This window comes from Propithecus coquereli, unplaced genomic scaffold, assembly GCF_000956105.1.
Source record: "Propithecus coquereli isolate 6110/MARCELLA unplaced genomic scaffold, Pcoq_1.0 Scaffold507, whole genome shotgun sequence".
Classification (NCBI taxonomy): Eukaryota; Metazoa; Chordata; class Mammalia; order Primates; family Indriidae; genus Propithecus; species Propithecus coquereli.
Genome location: NW_012150919.1, coordinates 878,724 through 904,302, shown reverse-complemented (window position 1 = coordinate 904,302; position 25,579 = coordinate 878,724). Strand labels below are relative to the sequence as shown.

The 25,579-nt window shown below is 46.5% G+C and overlaps 1 protein-coding gene across 3 annotated transcripts in view; it reads right to left on the bottom strand.

Moving 5' to 3' along the window:
- Positions 1–25,579, bottom strand: part of SH3GL3 (SH3-domain GRB2-like 3) — a 137,619-nt gene that overhangs the window by 18,636 nt on the left and 93,404 nt on the right. For 2 of the 3 annotated variants that reach the window (XR_001137997.1, XM_012656527.1), the window contains exons 3-8: positions 24,757–24,829; positions 21,999–22,142; positions 19,212–19,345; positions 17,015–17,173; positions 7,732–7,835; positions 6,429–6,541 (exon numbers count right to left, since the gene is read on the bottom strand). Coding sequence is in view for 2 of the 3 variants with exons in the window: in XM_012656527.1 (XP_012511981.1) it covers positions 6,429–6,541; positions 7,732–7,835; positions 17,015–17,173; positions 19,212–19,345; positions 21,999–22,142; positions 24,757–24,829 (727 nt within the window). In the remaining variant the exon portion in view is untranslated. The remainder of the gene's footprint in view (positions 1–6,428; positions 6,542–7,731; positions 7,836–17,014; positions 17,174–19,211; positions 19,346–21,998; positions 22,143–24,756; positions 24,830–25,579) is intronic. The other variant, XM_012656528.1, reaches the window with a different exon arrangement.

The window sequence follows — 25,579 nt, the reverse complement described above, 5'->3', positions numbered from 1 at the left end:
CCACCAAATGGAGACTTTTTGAAAAGTATAATTAATATTTTCAGAGGGATATAAAGGGTCTAATTACTTAGAAAATGAAAACATTGGCTGTTGGCATGGCAGGCAGGATAACAGTCCCCCAAAGATGTCCACCTCCTAATCCCCAGAACCCATGACCAGCTCCCTCACCGGCCGAAGGAGTCTGCAGGTGTGACTAAGCTACAGTTTCTGAGAGGGGAGGTTGCCCCGGACGACGGGAGTGGCCTGGCACAATCACAAGTGTCCCTGGGAGAGGCAAGCGGGAGGGCCAGCGTCAGAGGGGGAGGCGCGACGAGGCGGACAGAGGCTGGAAGACGCTCTGCCGCTGGCCCCGACGAAGGAGGAAGGGGCTACGAGCCCAGGACTGCGGCGGCCTCTCGCAGGCGGAAAAGGCTTCCCGCCCTAGAGCTTCCAGAAGGAAGAATGGCAACACCTGATTTTAGGACTTCTGACCCCCAGAACTATAAGGCAGATAACACGTTTGTGTTATTTTAAGGTTTGTGGTAACTTGTTGCAGCATCAACAGGACTAATACCAACCGGAATGAGAAATTCAATAGAGAAATTGGATGCCAGACACGTAAATGGGTACAGTCCGAGAAGAAAGTCATATGGAGAAGTTCCCTCAGAGGGCAGAAAGGATACGGAGAGCCAGAAGGGAAGGACGCAACACAGGGGAAAGGCCGAAAGTGGCAACACCTGGTGGGAGTTTAAAGGAAACAAAACAAAGGGAATAGGGAAGAGGGATATTTGAAATAGTACAAAAATTCCCTGTTTAAAAACAGAATGAGTAACTAGATTTAAAAAGTCAACAAGAATGAAGGATGGGGAAGGGTACGTGGCCAATCTTCTCATACTTCAGGATACGAAGTCGGGAGGGAGTCCATCTTGGTCAGCTTTCCCCTCTGTAAAGTCACTGCTGCTGCTTCTCTCCCGAGGTTTTTAACTACAAATTCGATTCTTTATAGACATAAGGCAACTGAAGCTATCTGTTTCTTCTTGAGTCAGCTTTGGGAGTTCGTGTCTTTCAAGGAATTTGTCCATTTCCTCGGACTTGTCAAATGTATGGCACACAGTGGTTCCTCATATTCCCTTGTTTTCCTTTTACGACACACAGAATTTGCAGTGAGGAGAAAGCTGACCAAGATCAACACCAGCAGTGATTAGCCATGTTCGCTGGACATACCGATAACTCCAGTCTCATAACGAAAAACCATCAGACAAATCTCATTTGAGAGACATTTTACAAAATAGCTGAACAGTACTTTCCAAAACTGTCAAGCTCATTAAAAACACAGGAAGTCTGAGAAACTGTCACAGCCAGAGGGGCCCAAGGAGCTGTGATGACGAAATGTAACGTGGTATTCTGGCTGAGATCCCAGAGCAGAAAAAGGATGTTAGGTAAAAACTAAGGAAATCTGAATGAAGTATAGACTTTAGTGCGTGTGTGTGTGTGTATGTGTGTGTGTGTGTGCGCGCACGTATGTGTATGTGTGTGTATATATATATAGTATATACTATAGCATATATATAACTATATCAATACCGTTCATTAATTATAATAAATGTACCCTACTAGTAAGATATTAATACTAGAGGAAGTAAAGGGGTATATGGGAACACTCCGTAATATCTCCATAACTTTTCCATTTGTCTAAAACTATTCTAAAATTGAAAGTTTTTTTTTTTAATAACTTTTTCCACAAAAGGAAAACTTTTCCACAAAGGAAAAGTTTCATCCCAGGAATGTAAGGTTAATTTAACTAATTTAATGCAATTCGCCATATTAACAAACTAAAACTAACAAATAAATGATTATCTCATCAGATGCCAAAAAAGGCATTTGACAAAACCCAGAAACTGTTCCCAATAAAAAACTCTCAGCAAACTACGACTAGAAGGGAACCCCCTCGATCTGATAAAAGACATCTATGAAGAACGTACAGCCAACGTCATACTTAATGATAAAACACTGAACGATGCTCCCCTATGATCAGACGCAGAGGATGTCTGCTCTAAGCATCTGTATTCACTATATTTTACTGGAGGTTCTATTAACTGCACATGCAAAAAGGCAAGAAAAACAAAAGCATCCAGATACTCAGTAGAACTGTCTTTATTTATAGATGACAACTATTTATACAGAAAAACTATGAATCTATAAAAAAGCTACTAGAACTAATAAGGACATTTGTCAGTAAGGCAAGATACAAGATGAATATACAAAAATCAATTGTATTTTTATATACAGGAATACTAGCAATGAAAAAAATGGAAATAGAAATCTTAGAAAAATGCTGTTTGCAATTGTATAAAATATGAAATATTTACAGATTGATTAAAAATGTACAAGACAGATATAATGAAAACAGGAAAATTGCTGAGAGAAATTAAAGAAGACCCAAATAAATGGTAAATAAAACAGATTGTGTTCTAGATCAGAACAATCAATATTGTTGTCAATTCCCCCTAAATTGATCTATAGATTCAACCCAATCCAAATCAAAATCTGAGCCAATGTCTTTTTTTTGTATAAATTTAAAAAGTGACCCTAAAATTCACATGGTGGCTGAGTGCAGTGGCTCATGCCTATAATCTCAGCACTTTGAGAGGCTGAAGCAGAAGGATTGCTTGGGGCCAGGAGTTTGAGACCGGCCTCAGCAATATAGTGAGACTCTATCTATACAAAAACTAAAAATTAGCCCAAAATGGTGGCTCATGTCTGTAGTGCTAGCTACTCAGGAGGCTGAGGCAGGAGGATCACTTGAGCCCAGGAGTTTGAGGTTGCTGTGAGCTATATAATTGCACCACTATCCTCCAGCCTGGGTGACAGTGACACCCTGTCTCTTAACAAAAAAAAAAAAATTCACATGGAAATGCAAGGGAACTAGACTAGCCAAAACAAGTTTTAAAAAGAAGACCAAAGTTAGAGAACTAATAGGACTTGCCTTCAAGGCTTATAAAGCTACAGTAATCAAGGCAACAAAAAGTTGTGTAAGAACAGAAATGTAATGATAATGCATTTTGGATGAGGCCCCAAAACTGTTTAAAATAATTGATGTCCAGTAGACCACTATGTAGAACTTGGAAACAAACAGAAACAGATGAGATAAAGGAAACCAGTTTTATGACTTTTAATCCCAGCCTACAGCTATGGCATAAACAGGTCAGGAGACGGAGATTAGGAAGGATTTGTAGAGAAGTTTTTGGAGAGAGCGTAGAGGAGGGATGTGTGGTGTTCTTTCTATTTTATAGCAAAGCAAGAGAGGAAGACTTAAGAGTCCCCAGCGAGCTTGAAACACGTTCCCCAGAGACTTAAGAACAGAAGCGGTAGACGGGGAAAGAGAGAAGGAGCAAAACAGAACCTCTTCCCTGACACCAACCTTCCCACTGCAATCGGCCAGACTCTGGGCAGGAGGGAAAGCCTGACATTAAATCGAGATTATAGCTTTGGCTAGAACCCGGGTCTTAGCCTTTCAACTACTGCAAGAGCCTGCACACACATACTCAAGTGACGGGAGAACTGTGTGACCCAAGAAGAGCCCGAAAAGTCACGGGACTGCCCATATTTTCATCCAGTAGTGGAGGCGGTTTACAATAACAGCAGGGGAAAAAGGGGAGGGAGAGGGCACTTTAAGAGTCTTGCATGATAGATGTGACGGTTATACAATGATTATTTATTTAATAAAAGTAATGATCATAAGTAAATTGGAAGGGGGGAGAGGGAGAAGTATGAGGGAGGCTGAGGGCTAGGAAGCTCAACCATTATCTTCTGTATCAGGAAATCGATATATATCATCCAAAATCGAAAAATCAAGAAAGTAAAACAAGCACATTATTTTCAATGCTGGAGATTTCTTAAATAATACCTCAAAAGCACAGGCAACCATACCAAAATTGGACAAATGGGATCTAATCAAGCTAAAAATCTTCTGCACAGCAAAGGAAACAATCAACAAAGTGAAGAGGTAACCCACAGAATGGGAGAAAACATGTTCAAACTGCCCGTTTGACAAGGGATTAATAACTAGAATATATAAGGAGCTCAAACAACTCAGTAGGGAAAAATCATATAATCCAATTAAAAATGGGCAAAAGATCTGAACGGACATTTCTTAAAAGAAGACATAGAAATGGCCAACAGGTATGTGAAAAAATGCTCATCATTAGTCATCAGAGAAATGCAAAGTAAAACTACAATGAGATAGCATCTTCCCCAGTTAAAATGACTTTTATCCAAAAGACAGGCAATAACGAATGCTGGCGAGTGTGGAGAAAGGGGAACCCTCACACACTGTTGGTGGGAATGTAAATTAGTGCAACTACTATGGAGAACAGTATGGAAACTGTTCAAAAACTAAAAATAGAACTACCACAAGACCCAGGAATCCCATTGGGTATACAGCCAAAAGAAAGAAAATCGGTATATTGAAAAGATATCTGCACTCCTATGTTTATTGCAGCACTATTCACAACAGCCAAGATCTGGAATCAAACTAAGTGTTTATCAACAGATGAATGGATACAGAAAATATGGTCCATATACACAGTGGAATACTATTCACCCACAGAAAAGAATGCAGTCCCATCATTTGCAACAACATGGATGGAACTGGAGAACATTATGTTAAGTGAAATAAGCCAAGCACAGAAAGATAAATTTTGTATGTTGTCACTCACATGTGGGAGCTAAATATTAAAACAATTGATCTCATGGAGACACAGAATAGAATGATGGTTACCAGAGGCTGGGAAGGGTACCAAGGAGGCCACGATAAAGTGGGGATGGTTAATGGGTACAAAAATGTGTTGTAGTTAGATAGAATGAACAATGTTTGATAGTACAATAAAGTGACTATAGTCAACTCTAAGTCATGGTAGACTTTCAAATAACTAAAAGAGTAGAACTGGAATTTTCCTAACACAAAGAAATGATAAATTGTTGAGGTGATGGATACCCCAATGACCCTGATTTGATTATTACACATTGTGTGCCTGTATCAAAACATCACATGTACCCTATAAATACATACAACTATTGTGTACTCATAATAATTAAAAATAAAAAATTAGTTGAAAATAAAAAACAAAACAGCAAACAAAAAAAACACTCCATATGAAAGTTTAAAGATAAATGACAATCTTGTAAAAAAAACTATTCAAATCCCCATATTGAAAGGACTCCTGTAAATTAATAAGACAAAACAAACTACCCAAAGAAAAAAATAAATGACATAAATAGACAATGCAGACATGGGGAAATACAAATGGCAAATTAAAATATAGAAAAATGTTCAACCTCACTAGTAATCACAGAAAGCAAATTAAGATTGAATAGTATTTTTTATCCATGAGTGCTTGTCTAAAGACATGGGTGTGGGGAGCAGGTTTTCATACGTTAATAATGGTGCTGCCAGTTTTGAGGGTCATTTGGCAGTATCTATTATCACTTAAAATGTGCATTCACTCTAACTCAGGAATTTCATTCCCTAGAAAGACTCGCTTATCAATACATGGAGGCAGACGGGATACTCATTGCAGCAAATAACGGGAAACAACGTTAAAGTCCACTAATAGGGAAATGGTATAATGGAAACTCTGAGGCTGTTAAAAATAGTGGGATCTATCCGTACGCATGACATGGAAATAATGCCAAGAAACAGTGATACATTTAAAAAAGCAAGCTGCAGAAAAAGATGCCTAGTATGCAGCATTTAAAAAAACACAAACAATCTAAAACTGTGTGTGTATGTGTATACACATGCACATACATAGATACAGTAATATTCTTACCAAACTGTTAGCACTGGCTACATCTAGGAGGGGGATTGGCATAGAGTGGGCGATTCCAAGAGACTACAGAATGACTTGTACCATTCAATTTTTTTCTCAGTTTGGTGATTTTACTCAAGAACATATTGTGTCATTTGTCTAATTAAGAAATAATGATGCAGCACTTAACACAGCGCCTAGCATATAGCAGGTGCTCAACAGATGCTAATTTAAACTTAAAAAATAAATTAAGAAAATATTGCGAAAGAATTAAAAATTTAAATATAAAGGATATAGCAATAATGGTTCTAGGGCCAAGGTTATAGTGGCCACATTACAAGGCAATAAGTGATGGATTCTTCCCCAGGGAACAGGACTTCAATATAAAGGATATAGCAATAATGGTTCTAGGGCCAAGGTTATAGTGGCCACATTACAAGGCAATAAGTGATGGATTCTTCCCCAGGGAACAGGACTTTAAGGGGGGCATTATTGGGGGAAAAAAGGAATTCACAACCAAAGAAAGAAATTCAGGTCTAGGTGTACTCACTGACCCCGCAACAAGCCATAAATAAATATTTCTAGAAGTGCCTCCCTGAAGGGCACACTTACTCAGCACACTCAGAGTGGTCAACCTACCTGTCGTTTTTGCTGCGGCAGAGGTGGCGGGAACTCCACTGAGTTCACTCGAGCTCCTTTTCATGGGCCTCGGCTTGTACTCTCGTCTGGGGACACTGGAGGCAGCCGATATTCTGCAACACACACGAGCCAGACATCTGGTGAAGGAAGCAAAGCCCCCAAACGCGCATCCACTCTGCCTGGACGAGCACAAACGTAGCTCCCAGGCGGTGCTCAAGCAAGGGGTGCTTTTTACATAGCAATTCTTGAGTAGCCCGAATGGAGAGAGGTCATATCCCAAGTGTAGTTTTTCAACTACCTGTCTGAGCTTCCTCGTGAAATTCATCTTGAAGAAGACTATTTGAACTCGCAAAGTCTCCGAGGCACCTAACGGGCGCCCGGGATGCGATGGGCACTCAGCAGGGAGAACTGTCTTCTCCTCTCCCCTCTCACAGAGACAGAATTACGAGAACCTGCTCACGTGAGCAAGAGGTGAGCTCTCTGCCTACAGATGTGTGTGCTTCAGAGACTGGACACACCTTTTTTGTCTTCCCTCTATAATTACCCCCTTGATTTAAGCAAAAATCCCTCCAACTGTATTCATTATTATAATCCTATGTAAAATGATTTTCTGTTATCAAACCTGGCCAAAAAATAGGGTAGTTTTAAAAAATGCAATATTTTGATAGAGTTGCCATGCATACTGTGTATGCTATTACTAACTTTCAGAAAAGTACGGGATACATTTATCATTAAAGCCACAAGGCACACAGCAACCTTTCTTTGATAGTTCAGAAGGAATTTCTGACTTTCAATACCTGTGAGAGTCAATATCATGAACTCGGCCTGCTACTGGTACTGGTGAGGCAAAAACACAGCTTTTTTGTTTACAGATATTTACACATTTTCTGAGTATCACCTCACTCTTCTCCACAGCCCTGGATATTGGAGAGAGGGTGTACACCACCACCACCCTGGCCTGTGCCCAGGGAGCTAACCTCCCATCGATCAGCAGTGAAGCCGGGACAGCTCTGCAGGCGCTGATCTCCAAGGCAGGTGAGCAACTCGTCTGTTGCCCTGAATGCAGGTCACACAAAAGGGGCTGTAATGAAAAGGAAGAGGAGCAAAGCTGCCAGGTCCCTTTTCCCAGTGCTATCCTATTGGCCAAAGCCCGTACTTACTGTCTCAGTCCCATCCCACACCTGGTCATGGAAGCCAGGGACATAAAATTCAAAACAGAATGGGGCCGGGGAAAGGGGAGATGGAGGGAGGGACAGACAGACGACAGACTGATTTCGGGTGATGCTGCCTCTGCGGCCCTTACCGCATCTGCAGCCTGCTCTGAAGCTCCTGCAGGATCTCCGTGGTCTGTCTGTGATAGTCTAGTGCTGCCTCTATAAACACGGCCAACTGGCTGACTTGTTCTACCTGCAGCAGAAGCGGAAAATTATTCCGTGGAGGCCAGAGCCCGTGGACGTCCAGAGACAGAGGAGACCGGCAACAAAGGCCCCGTGTTGCGGGGAAGCCTGGAGTCTGCCCCGGCTCTGGTCCGTCTCATTTCGCTTCACCTGGGAGCCACGCATCGTAATCACACAGGTCACGCTATAGAGCTGTTTACGCTGGAAAAATGTGTCCAAATGTATCTGTGATTACAGATTTGATTTAACTCAATAAAATGCCTGTTTTTCCAATTAGACCGCGATTTTCTCAGGAGATGTCTATGCTATGAAGCTCACGGATCTTAAAATGAGAGATAAAGCTTTTCCAACTACAAGTGAAGCCAACATTTAGCAAAGGAACGGCTTACGTGGTGAAGCGTCTCTACGGGCACCTTCTGGCTAAGCCAAGTCAAGACACTAAGTAAATGAAACTGTTCTCAGACAAGAAAGGGGCAGGGAGTGAAGCACCGGGGCAAAGACTCGCCAGCCCCCTTCGCGCCTCTGCTGCTGTCGACACAAAACGGTTTCCCTGAAACATACGGCTGAAAGGCATGAACTATTACAAAGACTCTGGCACCTCTGTTTCCGCAAATCAAGACATGCATAAAATTAGTGACTAACTTACATTGGATGATATTAAAAAAAAAAAAAAAGCCATGTCACGTAAGAAACATCTGGAAGACCTGGGGATATATAGTTTGAGGAAGAGCAATCCCCAGGAGGCCTGGAGAGCTTTCCTGCTCCCCACGGGTCTGGGGTGTCGGGGGGGGCTGCTACCAGAAGAGGGATTATTTTGCTCATTTCTGGAAGCCCCAGAGGCAAGCCCCAGGGGGTGGAGGTGACGGGGCCTGCCAACGAGAATCCTCTGAACTCCAGGTCTGGACAAAGACACAGATCAAAATCCATCCCACCCTTCCCAGGCTCCCCGAAAGCCTGTGCATCATTTCCATGTTCACTTTCCAATCCGCGTTAGGGCAAACTCTGCCTGCTTATCGTTCAGACCTTCTCACCCTGCCTGGCCAGCCATGGACTTGTTTGCCTCCAGAGATCCACGCTGTTTTCATTTGTAGCTGCGCACTATTCTTCAGCTGCCTGTACTTTAATTTTTCTCACCCACCGACACTGTTTTAGACACAGGCTCAACATGCATTGAAGATACACGTGGAATTTCACTCGTGCCAAACCGTGAGCGGCAACTGAATGGCGAAATCCCACGGAGTTAACGTTACTTTACCATGTCCTGTGGCTGGAAAAGCAACAAGCCTAGCCTTAAATTTTCAAAAACCCAATAAACAAAACAAAGACAGCCTGGCCCCTACCAAATCCTAAGGATTTCTTAAATTTCACCTCTTTGGCTTTTACACATGCTTTTAAATAAGTCCTGTGCCACGGCTCAACATGATCATGGTAGAATTTGCTACAGAAAGAATTCTTCTTCCTCGCAGTGCTGGAGTTGTGTGCTTCGTAAAATCCGTGCCACATCTCTGTCTTTAATAAAATCGATTTGTCCTATTTTATTACCCACTTTAAAATATGCTTGACATTTTGTAATTGTTAAAGAAACAGTGAAAGACAGCTAAGGCAATGGTCCCTGAAACGTACGCAGGGTGGGGAATGGGAGGCGATCACCAGCTATCCTCTCTGATGTGGCTAAGATACGAGACCGTGTAATCTGGAGACGCGTTTGTAAGTCTTCACCTGACGGCTGACTTTGGCAAGATGAATCCCGGAGCCCCTTAAACCGTGGGAGACAGCAGCGTTGCTGCGCAGCACCTGCACCCAGTGGGTGCTCACGCAGTCCTCAAGAGTGGCTGCTAGGCTGTGAGTCTCTCTTGCTGACAGTGAAGACAGGCGGTGCCACAAGTGGACGATTTTCCTGTTGCTGCCAGAAAACGAAAGCTTGCAGCTGCCCCTCAGGCCGTGAGCATGGAGCTGCGTGCTGAGGACCCGCACAGGTGGACTCGGCTTCCCAGACCACATTTAGAATTAAATACCTAGACAGGCAGAACCGAGACAAAGCAACGCGCCCAGGCCTTGCAAGAGCCGAAGCCTGTTCTGAAGGTAAAACGTTTCTTCCGCTGGCCACACCACTCAATTTAGCGATCCGTCTGCTCCATCAGGGAAGGTCCCCTGGGATGGGAAAAAAGGCTCAATTCCACCGCCAGGTTGAGGCCGGGGCTGCCTCTTTGCACCTTGAGAGCAAAGTGTGACCGTGCCCTGTGGGAAGCCACACGACACATGCAGAGGAACAGGATCACCAGAGATCAGCTCCCTTCTCCGCACGTGGAGCACACTAGCTGCTACAGATGGGCTCACACCCAGCGCAGAGACCAGAGTGAGAAACTCACATCGCGAACAGACTTCCGCGTGGCTCAGAGGCCAAGGAGGCACAGGCCAGGCACAGCCCACGGTGGGTGACAAATGCATGGGGTGAGGGCTGTGCAGCCACCTGGGGGGTTCACGGAACCATAAAACCGGAGGGAGCCTGCAGTGGACAGAATTATGGCCCCTGCGAAGATGTCCAAGTCCGAATTCCCTAAACCTGCGAATACGTTACCTTACATGGCAAAGGGCTTTGCAGACATGATTAAGTTAAGGCTCTTGAGATGGGGAGATTATGTCGGATTATCTGGATGGCTCAACGTTATCGCAAGGTCCTTCAAGAGGGAGACAGGAGGGTTAGAGTCAGAGAAGGTGTGGCAAGGGAAGAGAGGTGAGAGGGAGAGGTCTGGAGTCGCCGTGCTGCTGGCTGGGAAGACGGGGGAGCTGAGCGAGGCAGGCGGCTGCGGAACTGGAAAAGGCAAAGCAACAGCTTCTTCCTCTGGAGCCTCCGGAAGGAACGCAGCCCCGCCGATGCCTCGCTTTTAGGACTTCTGCCCTGCAGGCTGTAAGATGGTGAATTTGTCTTGCTTTAAGCTACAGTTTGCAGTCATTTGTTACAGTAGCAACAGGAAACTAACAGCTGCCTTAGCCCACTCTCAAACCAAGCGGTATCCAGCCACGGGACTCATGCTGGCCACGGCCCACTGCTCATAGCAAACCGGAGAGGCTGCCTTGAGACTTGCAGGAGCCAAGCTCGTGGGGGAACGAGCCCACGGTGGCTGGGCCCGGGGACGTCACTGCTGACGTGGCCCCGTCCCATGGCTCCTCGCTCTCTTTCCAGGGGTCACATCAAAACAGGGATGGACTCAATTTACCCTCCATGGCAGACTACACGCGACGCATAACAGCCTGTGTCTCACCCATGGATGCATTTAATTCCAAAACTTCTCTTTAGCTAAAAACCAACGGACGGTAGGCAGCACGTGAGGCTGTGGGGAGGACCTTAGCCCTGGGGATGTGGGCAGAGAACAGAGCTGCCGAGTACAGTGGATTTGGGACACTAGAAGTTCCTAGGAGCTGTGGAAACCCGGGGGGCACCTGAGCCATGAGCCTGGCCTTGCGGACCAACTGCAGAGGACTTGGGCTGTACCCAGAGGACAGCTCAGATGACTACACATTGCGGGAAGGGCAACCCTCCTCCTCAGGGGACAGGGGACAGTGAGCAGCCAGGTGTGCAGGCAGAGCAGGCCCACTCTGAGGCCCACGGCCAGTACGGGGAGGTGACGGTGACGTGAGCGGGCGACACCCTACACAGCTGGTTGCCTGGGACGGGCAGTGCACGCAGCAAGCGTGAGTGAAGACACGCCCGTCCCTGCAAGAGGACGAGCTGCTGCCTCCCACGGCTGCAACGGCACACTCCGGTAGAGATCATCTTCCACGCAGGCTACGATAGTCTGGGTCACGTCCCACTCCGTCGGATCGAAGACCTCCACTCTTCCGGGCTTCCTCAGAGAAGCTGGAGGAAAATTTCTCATCTTTTCAGTCTGCTCATAAACAGATTCTTCTTCCCATGGGCAGAGGCCTTTATGCACAGCTTTGGAGAAAGTTTCAATACGGAAATTAAATTAATAACACGGATAATGATCCCTTGCATTTTTATTCTCCACTTTTTTCTTCTCGAATGCAGTTGCGCATTTGCCTGACCCTGGGCAGCTGAAAGTGACTCTCCCAGGGGCACGTAGCTCAGCAGAAGCCAACCCAGAATTCGGGTCTTTCACTCCTCCTCGGGTACGAACTAGGCCAGCACTTCCTAGTGTGCCTACTCCACACGTCACTGGCTCCCTGAAATGCCACTGATGATGATGATGATGATGATGATGACGACGACAAGGAGTTCTGTGGTCAATAAGTTTGGTAAACGGCCGACTGTATCCTCCCCTAGGAATTGCTTAGATATTACTTTCATACGATCACATAAAGACTCTAAATAGTCTTGTGATAAAGAAACTGCTTAGTTTTACTTAACCCAGGGTATCCCAAACTTACTTGACCGTAGAGAAATTATTAATGTAACTCACACGAACATATCATAGACTGGATTTTGGAAAATGCTACTCTAGACCAGTGGAAAGAACGTAGGAATAGAATCCAGAAACTCCACTGGTCTTGGGGATCCATGGATGGGGGATTTACACCAAGAGAGCTGGCAAGTTCTGCAGGCTCTGGCCTCACTGGGCTGAAACAGGCATCTGCTCTGCAATATGTCCTATTCCTGCTAATGTCACAGACCTACATTTGCTCATGTTACGCTGTGAAAAATAAACGTCTCAGCGAGGACAGAAGAGGAGAGTGTGTTAAGAAGCCTACAGGTGATTTACTGTTTCCAAGAAATGGTGATGAAGGCTTGGGACCCACCAGCTGACTCTCCTGCACCCCCACCTCCAGGGCCCTTCTCCAAGGAGCGGGCTGCCCTGGGTGTCACTGGGGACCCTGCTGGTCCCAGCCTGGCCCAGCAGAAGGGACAGGCCTGCCCCTCTGGGATCCCTGGAAAGCTGGGGGACCAGAACACCTCCTGGCTGACATCACTGCCTATAGAGTAACTAAGCCATTCGGCCTCGGGCAAGAAGTGACGTGCCACGCCACGTCTCCAATCCAGCTCCTACCGATGAGACGACCAAGGACTACAGCACGGGGCCAAAGGAGACTCTGCTCCACTGTCCATTCCCAATTCTCCCCAAAACTAGATGAGAAAATACATGCAACTTTTGCTTAGGAAAGTTGGAGTGAACATTTCAGGTCTCCGCAGGTGGAGGGGTGATCTACGTAGCTGGCGAGGCTGGGATGCCTGGCACTGGCCCGGCCCTAAGACCAGGACATCTGGACACTGCTCTGAAAGGTCGGAGGGGCCTGGCCCTGGGCTGTGTATTTATTCCTCAAGAAGGTGGGTTTGCAATGTGGCCAAGAGACCAGGTGTCATCCAGCTTTCTGCTCTGTGCACCTCACTGTCCCTGTGGGTGGTTCCAGGGCTTGGACTTGGGGCTGGGACAGCTAGTTGGACATTCGCTGTGGGCCCAGGCCCAGGCCGCCGCTTCCACGTGGTTTTCCGGGGGAGGGGCTGGGATGTGAGCCCTGCCTGGCCACCCCGTTTGTTCCTCAGTTGGGAGAAAGCGTATGTGGCACGGAGGAGCCACCACAGCCTGCAGACCCCTGCGAATGGCCTGCGGGCCAGAGAATCCCAGGAAGCGTCACACGACCCGCACTTGGAGACCCGGGAAAGACCAAGTCTGTTAACTCCAGCCAGGGCTCTCCTCAAATCAGTCAGAGCTTTGGCAAACAACTCCTTCAGGCGTTCTCTGGTGAAGCTTTTACTGGGTCTTAGCCAGGCCTGTAGGACGTGAGGTCTGGAAAAGGTGCCAGCTGTTCTCTGCAGAGTGAGGTCTGGGCCTCTGAACTGTCAGCGCCACACAGAGGGGCGGTGGCACCAGAGCCCCACACGTGCCACTCCGAACGCCTTCCCTCCCTGGCTTCACTCTGCATGGTCACTTCCGCTTCAGAGAGAGTGCTGCCGAGCCCCCTCCTCCTCCTCCTCCTGTGGGCGGGTGGGGACCTTCCCTCACCAGCAGGGCGGGGGACTCTGCGCCGCCCACCCGGGCCCGGTGTCTCGGATGGTGTCCGGGTGGGTGAGGCAGGTCGCCGTCCACCAGGGCTGCTTTCTTCAGCCGAGCGTGCGAGGAACAGAAAGTGCGATCTGGACCTCAGGCCGTGCCACGTCCTCCAGCACAGCTGACCAGAAGGTCTGTATTCCACAATTTTCGGGTGTTCTCATCAGTTAAAAGAGATGTCTCTTGATTCCAATCTAGCTTTTGTGTCAATTCCTCAATGAGTCAGAACCCAAAGGGTGAACGGCTATGACCAACATCCCCAAAGCCCCAACCCACAGTACCAGAAGCATCTCCCACTTGCACTCGGGGAAGGGTCGGGGCCTCTGCCACCATGTTCCCCCGAGGCCATGTGTCTGACAGAGTCAATGCACCTCGTCCCCAGCAGGGCCAGGCCAGGTGGAAGCACCGTCCAACCCATTAGACGATGGCAGGGCCTGCGATCCGCTGTGTTTAACTGGGAGTTAGACAGGTCCCAGCTGTCTCTGGTTCCAGGGTCAGTTCCTGGGAGGAAATCCAGCCGTCACCAGCCACCCTGAAGCGCAGCTCCTCGTGCAGAGCTTCCGCCCCGTGAAAGGAAGCCATGTGCGTGACGAAGGTTGGACATGAGGCTGGTGACCCAGGGGGAGCAGGAAGCCAGAGTCCTGCAGGCTGCAGACAGACCCACTGGCCCTGGCCTGGTTGTCAGAGGTGGACCAAAGACGGGGCTGAGGGTTCGCGGTACGGCCCAGCCCACCACGTACCGCCACTCCGTCTTTCCCCCAACAAGTCACATCCTCTGTTTACCCGCAAAGCACCGGGCAGTATCAGCACTCGCATGTCAGGTCCAAGGGGCGGACTGGAAAAGGTTTCCTCCCCCTTGCCTGGCCGGCGGGAGAGGACTGTCAGACCACCTGGCCGTGGCACAGGCACACTGACATGGAGAAGGACAAGGCGGTCCCCTTCTGGATCTGACTGCTGTGGCCTCCAAGAAGAGAATGGGGACAGTCTTCCGAAGCTTACACGATCACTCGAGTCTCCCCTGCTACGGACCTGGGAGGGGGGAGGGGAACGCTAGCGCACCGTGCCGCAGGCCATCGCCTGCACCCCCGTGGCCTCTCTGACACGGGGTGTCACCAAATGGTAGCTCTCGTCACTCTCATCACCATCCCCACAACCGACGTCTGTCACCACCACCATCATCACAGCAAGAACCAGCAACTACAGCACACGGGGCAGCCACTGCAGCTACGGACGGCAGGCGGGACGGGGAAAGAGGAAGGGAAGGAGCCTTGTTCCCGGCAGCCTGGACAGTCCCTCACCGTTTCATGACTTCGGTCTCCTCCCACCTCGGTGGCCGGTTTTCAGGGGCGTATGTCAAAGGGCTGGGAGGAAGAAGAAGGCCACCCCCGATGCCAGCCAGAGCACCTGCCCTGTGGCGCCATGGACCCAGGCTGGAGGGGCCGCCCTCGTGCACCAGCAGGTCAGCTCCCCACGGGAAGCCTCGGGGAGCCTGCCACCCGCCGGGCATCGCCAAGCGGCCCTGTGGAGCCTGAGGGAGGACCCACCTCTCACTTCTGCCGGGGCGGGGCGGGAGGGGTTAACCCATCTGTGACAAGCGGAACACCCGCCACTGTCAAAACATGGACAAATGACCGATCCTAATGAAGGGATCATTTTTGACTTTCGACTGATACCGAGGGAAAAACTGAGCCAGGCCGGGGCTGAGACACAGGCTTCCGCGATGAAGTACTTTGCAAAACCCGTCCCCGCGGCTCGTGCGGGAAGGCGGTGAAGGGAGCAAAGGGTGAGGCAGCCCGTGACACACAGGATACGGCCGCAGAGTTCAAACCACAGTCCCTGTGGCCCCGTAAGAAGTATCAGATACATGTCCCACTTCAAAAACATTTTCTAAGTACGTCAAAACGATTAAATATGGCAATCTGAAACAAAATGAAAAAAATGACTGCTGTTGGGGACCATTTCAAGAGAAAATATATACACTTAAGGGAAAACAAAGAGAGACAGCAAACTGTTACACTTCCTCCTATTCCCCCCCGCCAAAAATGTAAACAAGAAAAATTAAAAAGGGGAGACATACTAGAGTGTACTGTTCGGTCCCCAGTGGTTTAAGGGGCGTGGGGAGCGTCAGACCGGCCTCTCCAGTTGGGAGAAAGTTCCCCAGGATTAAAGCCTGGTCAGCATCGCACACGGCCCCACACGCCACCGCGGTGAATAAGGGTGCTCGGCGCACTGCGTTTGGCTGACTCAAAAGACATGAGATCTCATGTGCCTTTTCATGAACTACTGTAAGCACAACATGGTCTTGAGGACAGATAACCCCTGACGTGTCCCCACAGCTCTGGAAGTTTAACCAGTAGGTCCACAGCTGCGGTGGCTGAGATGGCCCCGGCGTGGCTGAGGCCAGCCAGGGGGCGGGGGCGCCGAGGGAGGCAGATGCCGGACTCCTCTTTCACTCGCGCAGTGAAAGTGCCACGGCCACCAGGGAGCCCCCACTGGGATGCTGCCCGGCTGGGGTCACCCGTCTCCCGCAGTTCCATTCCATTTGACTTCACTTGGACAAGTCAAGGCAAAGCTGGCGGCAAGAATCACAGCCCAACAGACCGTGGGCATTTCTGAGGGCTGTGCCCCAGGACCGCCACCGTCCCCAGTTCACAAGCACCGCTACGGAACAGCCGAACATTTCAGGTCACACTTTTACATCCTGGACACTCACCATGACAAGTAAAGGCGTCAGAGAGCTGGGGGCTGAGAGCCTCTCCCCTCGCTGAGAGCTCCTCTGCCTCGCACATCTGCCCCACAGAGTCCTTTTCGGTCTTAGCAAAACTGCAAATGGCCACGTGACGGGGACTTTGCATTCTGCTGGGAAACTGCACGTGCTACGGCCTCGCCCACAAAGGCCGGTCTCCCGCGCAGTCTGCAGAGACAACCCCACCTCCCCGGGCCGACTTGAGCACATCTCTGGAACAATCCTGGGATAAACAAAACTCCCCAAGACTCAAGATTCGAGTCAGGGCTTGCTGGGTTTCTGACGCTATCTCCGAAGCAGCAGATAAGGGTTACAGACAATTCTGGAAACTGTTGTTAACAACTAAGGCTTCAGAGCGTCTCAACATGCTGATCACAGTTACATATTCAACGTTTTATTCATTTACATTAAAGTCTCCTGTTTGGTTTAAATACTTACATCATTTTCTAAAAAATTAAACATGCTTCTTTCAGCCAACTCCTTTGACTCTTCAAATTTTTCTACCGCTTGTCTGACTTCTTCATCTGGTATCTTACCTACTCGCTTCTTTTTATAATCGTAATCCAGGCGGCGGCCTTCCAGCTTTTTCAGGTGGTGCTGAAAAAGAGCAGGGGTCCCTCAGAGGACTGTTACAGTCAAAACGTGGCACAAAAAAGCCTGTGCTATTTCTATGAAAATAGTCACTGCTCCTTCTTGGCTTAAGTTCTAGGGCAGGAACGCACCTCACGCTTCCACTGTGCGCACCTCAGCACCCGTTATGGGCTCCCACCACCGCCGAGCTCCAGGAGCACTTGTGGAATGAATGAATGAATGAATGAACGAATGGACAAATGCATGAGAGAAAGGATGGGTGTCTGTACGGACCATAAAGACGCAATAGCCGTGCTCAGATACTATTTTCCAGTGTTCTTTGTAGGATCCTTCATGTCAGCTGTATTTGTGTCCAGATAATTTCTTTTTTTTTTTGAGACAGAGTCTCACTCTGTTGCCAGAGTAGAGTGCCGTGGCATCAGCCTAGCTCACAGCAACCTCAAACTCCTGGGCTCAAGCAATCCTACTGCCTCAGCCTCCCAAGTAGCTGGGACTACAGGCATGAGCCACCATGCCTGGCTAATTTTTTCTATATAGATTTTTAGTTGTCCAAATAATTTCTTTCTATTTTTAGTAGAGACAGGGTCTCGCTCTTGCTCAGGCTGGTCTTGAACTCCTGACCTTGAGCGATCCACCCGCCTCGGCCTCCCAGAGCGCTAGGATTACAGGCGTGAGCCACCGCGCCCGACCTGTGTCCAGATAATTTCTAACCAAATTAACTATACAAGAAAAAACTGTCAACTCCTTATTAAGCAGCAGACTATGGAAACACACATTTCTACTATCCCTTCGATTACTAATAGATTTCCACAGAGTTCCCAGAGAATTATGGAGTAAGTTGCATAACATGCTATCAATGAATGCAAAGGAGAGAGTGTCACACGCAACCTCTGAAATGATGAAATTTCTAAACAACATTATAATCCCTTTTACAAAATATAACAATTAGAGCTGTCCATTCATGGAATGGACTGCCTTGTGTGTAGTAAGTTCCCCGTCACGGTTTGTGTTCAAGCAGAGAGATGCCACGCCGGAAACAGCGCAGAGCAGGGATAACCGTGCAGGGCAAGGGAGGGGCCCTGGGAGTTTATAACAGGAATCCTTGGGAAACAGACATTTGACGTTCAAAGTGTACGTGAAGACTGACTGTCCCACGGAAGCGGGTGGACAACGTGCAGTATGCACTCCAGAGGGAAGTATGGTTCTGCTTCCAGAATGATGAGGTGGTCAGAGCACATGGGACCGAAGGTCAGAGGTGTCTCTCCTCCGTGCTCTGTGACCTGGAGCCAGTCCCTGAATCCCTCTGGACCTCCACAGGTACGGCTGAAGTCAGCCACGCGCTAAACGAACAGGCTCCAGCCCTGATTTCTGAGCTGCGTGGGGCACAGCTGGGACTAGGGAAGCTTCCTGAATCTCAGGCTCCTAACTGCTGACTGTCTACAAGACACAAGCTTAGATTTACAGTCTCTCCATCCGTCTGAGTAACAAGATGCCATTTAGAAAGTTATGTTGCTGCACAGGGAACTACAACATTTAAGAGTAAGCATATTTTACACGTGTCTGTGGCTGGCTACCTCCTGAACCAGGCCGAGTGGAAGAGCAGCGTCGACCAGGAGACAGTTTCTATGGCCTTCCCCAAGGACAACGGCACAAGAAGACATGAAATTTCCTACATTTCAGCAAAAGAGGTATTTGGATTTAAGGCTCTGCATTTGGGGAGGATGTCGTGGCATCCCCCAAACCCAGAATGTACCTCTTCTCTCAAATCATCCGTTCAACAATAATTTGTGAGCACAAACCATATGGCAAGCTTGTGGCTACCACACTGAACAAAGTACAATTCCTTCCCCGTGCAACGCCCGCCCGACCAGAGAGGAGGGTGCGCAGCGGTGCTCGGCGTGCAGGGGGACAGGGGAGCGGCCTCGCCCCTGCAGCCTGGCGAGAGAACACTGAGCTCCCCAGAGGAAAGAACGTCTGAGCTGAGCAGGGATTTTAAACATCACTTCAAGTAGCAATGGGTACATGTACAGCCCGGAGGACTTACCCCAATCTCTTTTAAATCTTTATCTTGCAGTAACTGAAGTGGATCAATGAAAGTTTGCTTCACGTTGATATCAAGAGAGTCCTTCACCTCGCCCATCAGCTTCAGGGACTCGCCAACTTCTATCAGTGCGTTGCCTTGAACAGAAAACACACAGGACAACGCTTCCTCGGGAGACTGCTCTAGGTCAGCGGTGATATTTATTTAATTCTCTCCCTAAAGTTTGTGGACAATGGTGCAAGAAGGTCCTTGCTCTGAACTCTCAGTCCTGACTCAGAAGAAAAAGGGGAAAAAGGTCTCTGGAAGCACTTACCATTTTGGCCACCAGATGGGGCTAAAGCTCCCTTTAAAAATTAGTACTTGGGACACTGGCACCAAGGGTTCCTCAGACACTCAAGAACAAAATCTCGCCTTGTAAACAATGAAAGAATTGATTCATTGGGGGCTAAGTATTAACCAATAAAGATGACAACAGAAATAAATGAGCAAAACCTCATCTCAGCTTCTAGCTGTGGGATCTTCAGGCTGCTCCCAGTAGCCGTTTAGACGGTCCTAAGGCTCCCTGCCCTCTCAGGTGTCAAAGGAGGCCGCTAGGGTCACACAGGACCCCTGTCTGCTCTCTGGCAGTGAGGCCCAGGCCCGCCTCTCTGGGCTGGGGTAGCAATAAGCGGTTTTTGCTGGATTACACCCTGGTATCTGGGCCCAGTTAAGCTGCAGTAATCTGCAAGCTCACTGTGAGGTGGGTGGCCTGGTTGGTGTGCACGAGGGTCGCAGGTTCTCTGTGCACCTGGGAAGCTACCAAATTGTCTGGCTGTCCCCAAGGCCAGGTGCAGAGCAGGAACGTCCTTGGGTTTCAGGGCCTGCCTGGCAGTGTCAGCTGGTCCCTCACTGAAGTGCCCTCAGGATAAGGGATGGGCCATCTTGTTCCCGTTGACCCTTGGAATAAAATAAAGTCCACACTACACAGCTCTGAAGGACACCATTACCCTCTGTCACTAGTTAATTAATGTTTTAATACTTGAGTTTTTTTTAAGTTTTCAAAAGGCTTTTTTCCCCCCGATTTCCTAGCATAATTACTGTTGTCAAATATCTGATTTCTCTATTTCTGTATTCTGTTTTGTTACCACTACATGAATAGCAAACGTGCCAAATTCTCCTGGAATATTTAATATATTAAATTCAATTCACCCCCAGTTTAATTTATTCACTGAAAGCAAACTCAATCAAAATTTAATGAGATTTTTTTTTTTTTAATACAGGGGACTTGAAATGACTTAAGATTCATCTGGAAAAATAAAACCAGTAAATATGTCCATGAAATTTTTGCAATAAAATAACTAGAGGAAATTTTAGAAAAAAATATATTTTAAAATTAAAATACTTAAAACCACATGACACTGAATCAAAACAGGATATCGGTCAAGAAACAGAAGAGAAAAACCAGAAACAAAGTATAAAAGTTTAGTCTATAATAAAAGGTCATCTCAAATCAGCAGGGGAAAGTTTAACTTTTCAATAAAGTGCCAGGACGTAGAAAACGAAATTAGAGCCCTGTTGCAGTCTCTCCAGTAAACTCAGGGCTTGGAAAGTTAAAGGTGAGAAAAGAAAACACGTTTCAAAGGAAAAGTATAGGCAAACATTTACATCATTTGCAGGGATGGGAATGAAAAGATTTTCTAAACGTGATGCCAAAGCCAGAGACCGTAAGGGGAAGACTAATGAGCCACTAGGTAAGAAACGAAAATCTCTCCAATGACCTTCCTACACAAAGTCAGAAGGTAAATGCCTCCTGGGACAAAACTCCATCAGCATATACGGCACACAAAGAGTCAATATCCTGACCATTTATTGAGCTCATAAACCAGTAAGGGAACAAAAGGAAAAACAGGCAAAGAACACAAATATACAATTTACAAAAACAATGACAAACGTGAAAAAATGTCACATGTAGTCAAAAAAGTGAAGTTAAAACAGCATTGTGATATCATTTTTATACATAACATTTAAAATTATCGGTAACTTAAAAGTAAACTAAAAAGATAATTCCTAGGGTTAGTAATTGTGTTGGGAAACATACTCTCCTACACCCCTGGCAGGAATGTCACATATGTCAAATTGGTACAACCCATCTGAAGGGTCAGTTGAGAATATGATTTAAAGCCTGAAAAATAAGCATACTCTTTTTTTTTTCTTTGGTGGTTCCATTAGGGTGACAAAGTAGGCCTACTCTTGATGCAGCAATTTCACTGCTAAGAATTTCATCTAAATTATGTCAAAGAATGTAATTGTAGCTCTCCCCAAAGATTTACCTATGAAAATGGTTATTATAAATGCTACATAAAATTTTTCTACATAAAGAAAAAAATGAGTAAATGGGATTGACTGAGCAAACTATGATTCATGGAATACTATGCCACTTTTAAAAACAGCATTGTAGAAGATTAATTCTTTTATGACATGGGTCATGATACAGTTAGTGGGAAAAAACAGGCTACAAAAGGATATATAACCCATTTTTAAAGGTATATGTGAATACATATTAATATAAGAATAAACGAGGTACAAAGGACACCTCGTTTAATTGGGCCTATCAGTGGATATGGGAATGCGCATAATGTTAGCATTTCCTTTATTTTACTCAACTGTGTTTTCTAAACCTCCTGCAATGAACACGTATTACTCTGGTCATATGAAAAATAACAGAGGTTGCTGAACCGAAGGGTGTGTACACAAACTAAAACCAACACAGGAGGCGTTCTCACTTCTACCAGATGATACAGGAACACTCACCGAAGGTGGACTCTTCCCCGAGCTCCTTCCCGTACTTCAGCATGCAGTCCCCCAGCAAGCCTTCCGTCTGCGGGTACCCGGTGGTCTTCACCTGCCCTCGGATCTTCGACACGGTGTTCAGCATTCCTAGCTTAGCTCTGTATGCTTAAAAACATTGTCATTTGTAATTCCTTAAAGTTACAAGGCGGAGTGACAGGTACATAGCATTTAACAAAGGCAGCTGCCAAAGTCGAGGTCACCCTAGACAAAATGCCAGAGACCTGACGCATGAAACAGCCACGTGTGGCCTATTTAATCTTCTCAATTCTGTACCAAGGTGGGTGCTAAGTGCACCATTGCACAGCCAGGATGAGACATAGAAATCACATTGTTGGCTCCAAGTAATAGTAACTGGGGCTACTACAAGCACTACCCCTAGAGTGAGACCCTGAGGAATGCTTGAAATTGTTAACACGTGAAGTCAGACACTGTGCAGATCATTTTTCCTGGGGACCAAATGTAAGCAAAGAACAGAATTGCTGAGATGAATGTTTCAAACTACCAACTGTCATTAACGCACACACGCGCGCACACACACACACACACACACCCTGCTCCCAAGAATTGATTCGGGTCAATGATATTCAGTATTCTAAGGGGCTCTGCTGCCCACGTATAGGAGGCAGAAGCCCAGGGGGAGACAGGTCCTGCCACAGTGAACAGCGGTCTTGTGCTGCCGGTCCCCAGGTGCAGCTCAGCACCCCGCTCCCCAGGGAGGGGATGGCAGTCACTGCTTCTTTCTTTTCTTTCCTCTGACTCAGGCGATAAGTATTTACTAATCCAGGCTCCTGCAACACACTCTGCTTTTTACTGGGACTCCAGAGAGACCCAAGACAGCTTTTGCCCTCAAGGAGCTCACTATCTAGTTATTGGGAGGGAGAACACATGACATAATTATGAAAATAAAGTCTGGCGTGGCACAGGGAAAGGAAAAGACAGTCCTATGCAGAAAAAGATTGAAAGATGCCCTAAAAGGTACAGAAAACAGTGTCTGTAAAGTGTGGAAGAGAAAGTATGTATGGTATAATCAATGGACAAGGAGTAGGGTGGTTCAACCTAACAAGAAGCTAATACAGGACAAATGGGAATCATCTGTGGAAAAAAGTGACTATGCACTGAGCACCAAGCTAAGGATTTGGGATTTCACTCCGTATGCTGGAGAGTGAATCACATCCTAGCTTGTATTTGAGATAAATTTAGGTTGTCAAAGGATAAACTTGTTTTCCTCTACTTTAATAATTACATGTTTATTTTTAATGTACTATAGACCAGCGCTTCTCAAACTTTAATGTGTATGCAAATAACCAAAGGATTTTGTTAAAATGTAGAGTCTGGTTCAGTCAGTCTGGGGTGAGTCCAAGATTCTGCGTTTCCGGCAGTCTCTCCAGGGATGCGGATCCTGCTGGTCCGTGGACCACACTTTGAGTAGCAAGGCTTTAGACACTCCCAGTGCCAGCCTTTTGAACCTTGCTGACCGCAACCGCAAAGCACTTATCTTCCAGGTCCCCAGGCCCAAAGGCTTCACTTCTCCTACACACACACATTCACACACATGCACATGTGCACACATGTGCACACACACGCACACGTACGTTCAGCCCCACCCTGCAGGCATGTGAGTGAGGGCCATCAGGGGCTGCTGGGGTTGTCTCTTCTCCAGGAATAACCAGACACCTCTGGCCAGTGGACACTTTTATTGTTGGCCAGTGTCTCCCTATCCCATTGAGTGTCGGCTCTTTGAGGGTGGGGTCTCTGTCTGACTTCACAGTGTATTTCCAGCAGCCGGGACAGTCTCAAGCACAGAGGAAGCACTTATTAAATATTTTCTAATATATCAGGAAAAGAAACTTGTGTGGTTCATTCAATCACTGATGAGGCCAGGGAGAAGATACATTATTACAATTTTTAAAGCTATTATCATCAAAGCAGTTTTAAAGAACTTTAAACCGGCTGTCCTTCCTGGATATATTTCATAAAATTTATGTTATTACATTTTTGCTTTCCTGATCTTCAGATGGTTAGGTATGTGCTGATGCCTACCGCCAAGGGAATCACAGGGACTACATGCAAATAGTGAATTGCTAAACAGTAAAGGCTGTTTTGGGAATCCACAGATCTCAAGGCTTGGGCGCCCTCTGCTGGTTCCTGTGATTCACAACCTAGGAAAACCTCATCAATGGATGCCGCTTCGGACCCGAGGACTTAGACCTCCTGTGCAGACGCTGATGTAACACTGGACCTTCTCGTGTTGTTTTCACATTCCTCGTGCCTCATTTCTTCAGCCTCTGAGCCATGAAGTGAAAGCCTTTTCAAATTAACATACGCCTTTAGAACAGGATGGCAGAAATGTCTTCTTAAAATTTTTTTTAAATGAGGAAGTAACTGAGTAAGAAAACATTCACAGGATGCTTCGTGGCTTTCTGAAGCATCTCATGAAAAATGTCTTTGCACGAGTCAGCGCTGCCTTGCTGCTCAGATCAACACTCCATCCAAATGACATCAACCAAAGTTCGCAGAAATATGTGCTGTTTCTCATCAGCGGGGATTGACCGTGACCTTTGACCACTGGGGACTCAACTTGAAAAACTGAATTTCATTATTTGGACACAGAGGACATTGTTTCTAGATCATGTCAACCAAATGCCAAACAAACGTGGGTTATTAGAGCCTGCGACAGCAAATGAACAATAGAGTATTTCAAGACATCGTCTTACTTTACCTGGATTTGGCTGAAGATATTCGGTGGTTTTTGAGAGAATTTCTGCAACAGCTTTATTGGTAACATCTATTTTCTAAAAAGTAAAACAAAACAAAACAAAAAAACATTAAAATGTGAGTAAGTGACAAACTCAATGAATTCACAGAACAAACAGGGAAGTAATTTTTCATTAATTTAATACACCATTTGGATGATTTTCATCCAAATGAATATTTTCAACATTTTTGAAAGAGGCCAATACTTTCTCATTTTTTGATTTTGGAAATCATCTCTTCCCAATGATGTTAGCGAACATTAATTTATTTTTCTTATCATTCATTAAAATGAATATTAATGTAATATTTGGAAAATGTGTTACAGTTATTACACTTCACTGGATTACTGAATATACCTAGAAGTCTCTCAAAACCACGACATGAGCCAAACTTTCCCTATCTGCCGAGTGAACTTGAATTTCTATACTTCTATAAAGGATGCCATAGTCATGATTCGTATTAAACACTACCTCAGTCATCAACAATAAAAGAATCATAATCATTATAACTAAAGCAAACATATTCATTTGCACTATGGTCAGAAGATGTTAACATCTAAGTTTTCCCAAAACTTTTCCTGAAGTTAATAACCCTTTCAGATTAAGACTGAATCTTTCCCTCTGTAAAATGATTCCTGAACTTTCTGATTGGTAGTTAACCAGAACTAATCCAAGAATATGCAAATCTCAATAGCTTTATTTTATACCAGCAATAGCCCAAAAACAAATGTGAAGGCGACAAAGGTCTTATTCATGGAGCAATAAAAATATGCGATAACAAGAAATAAA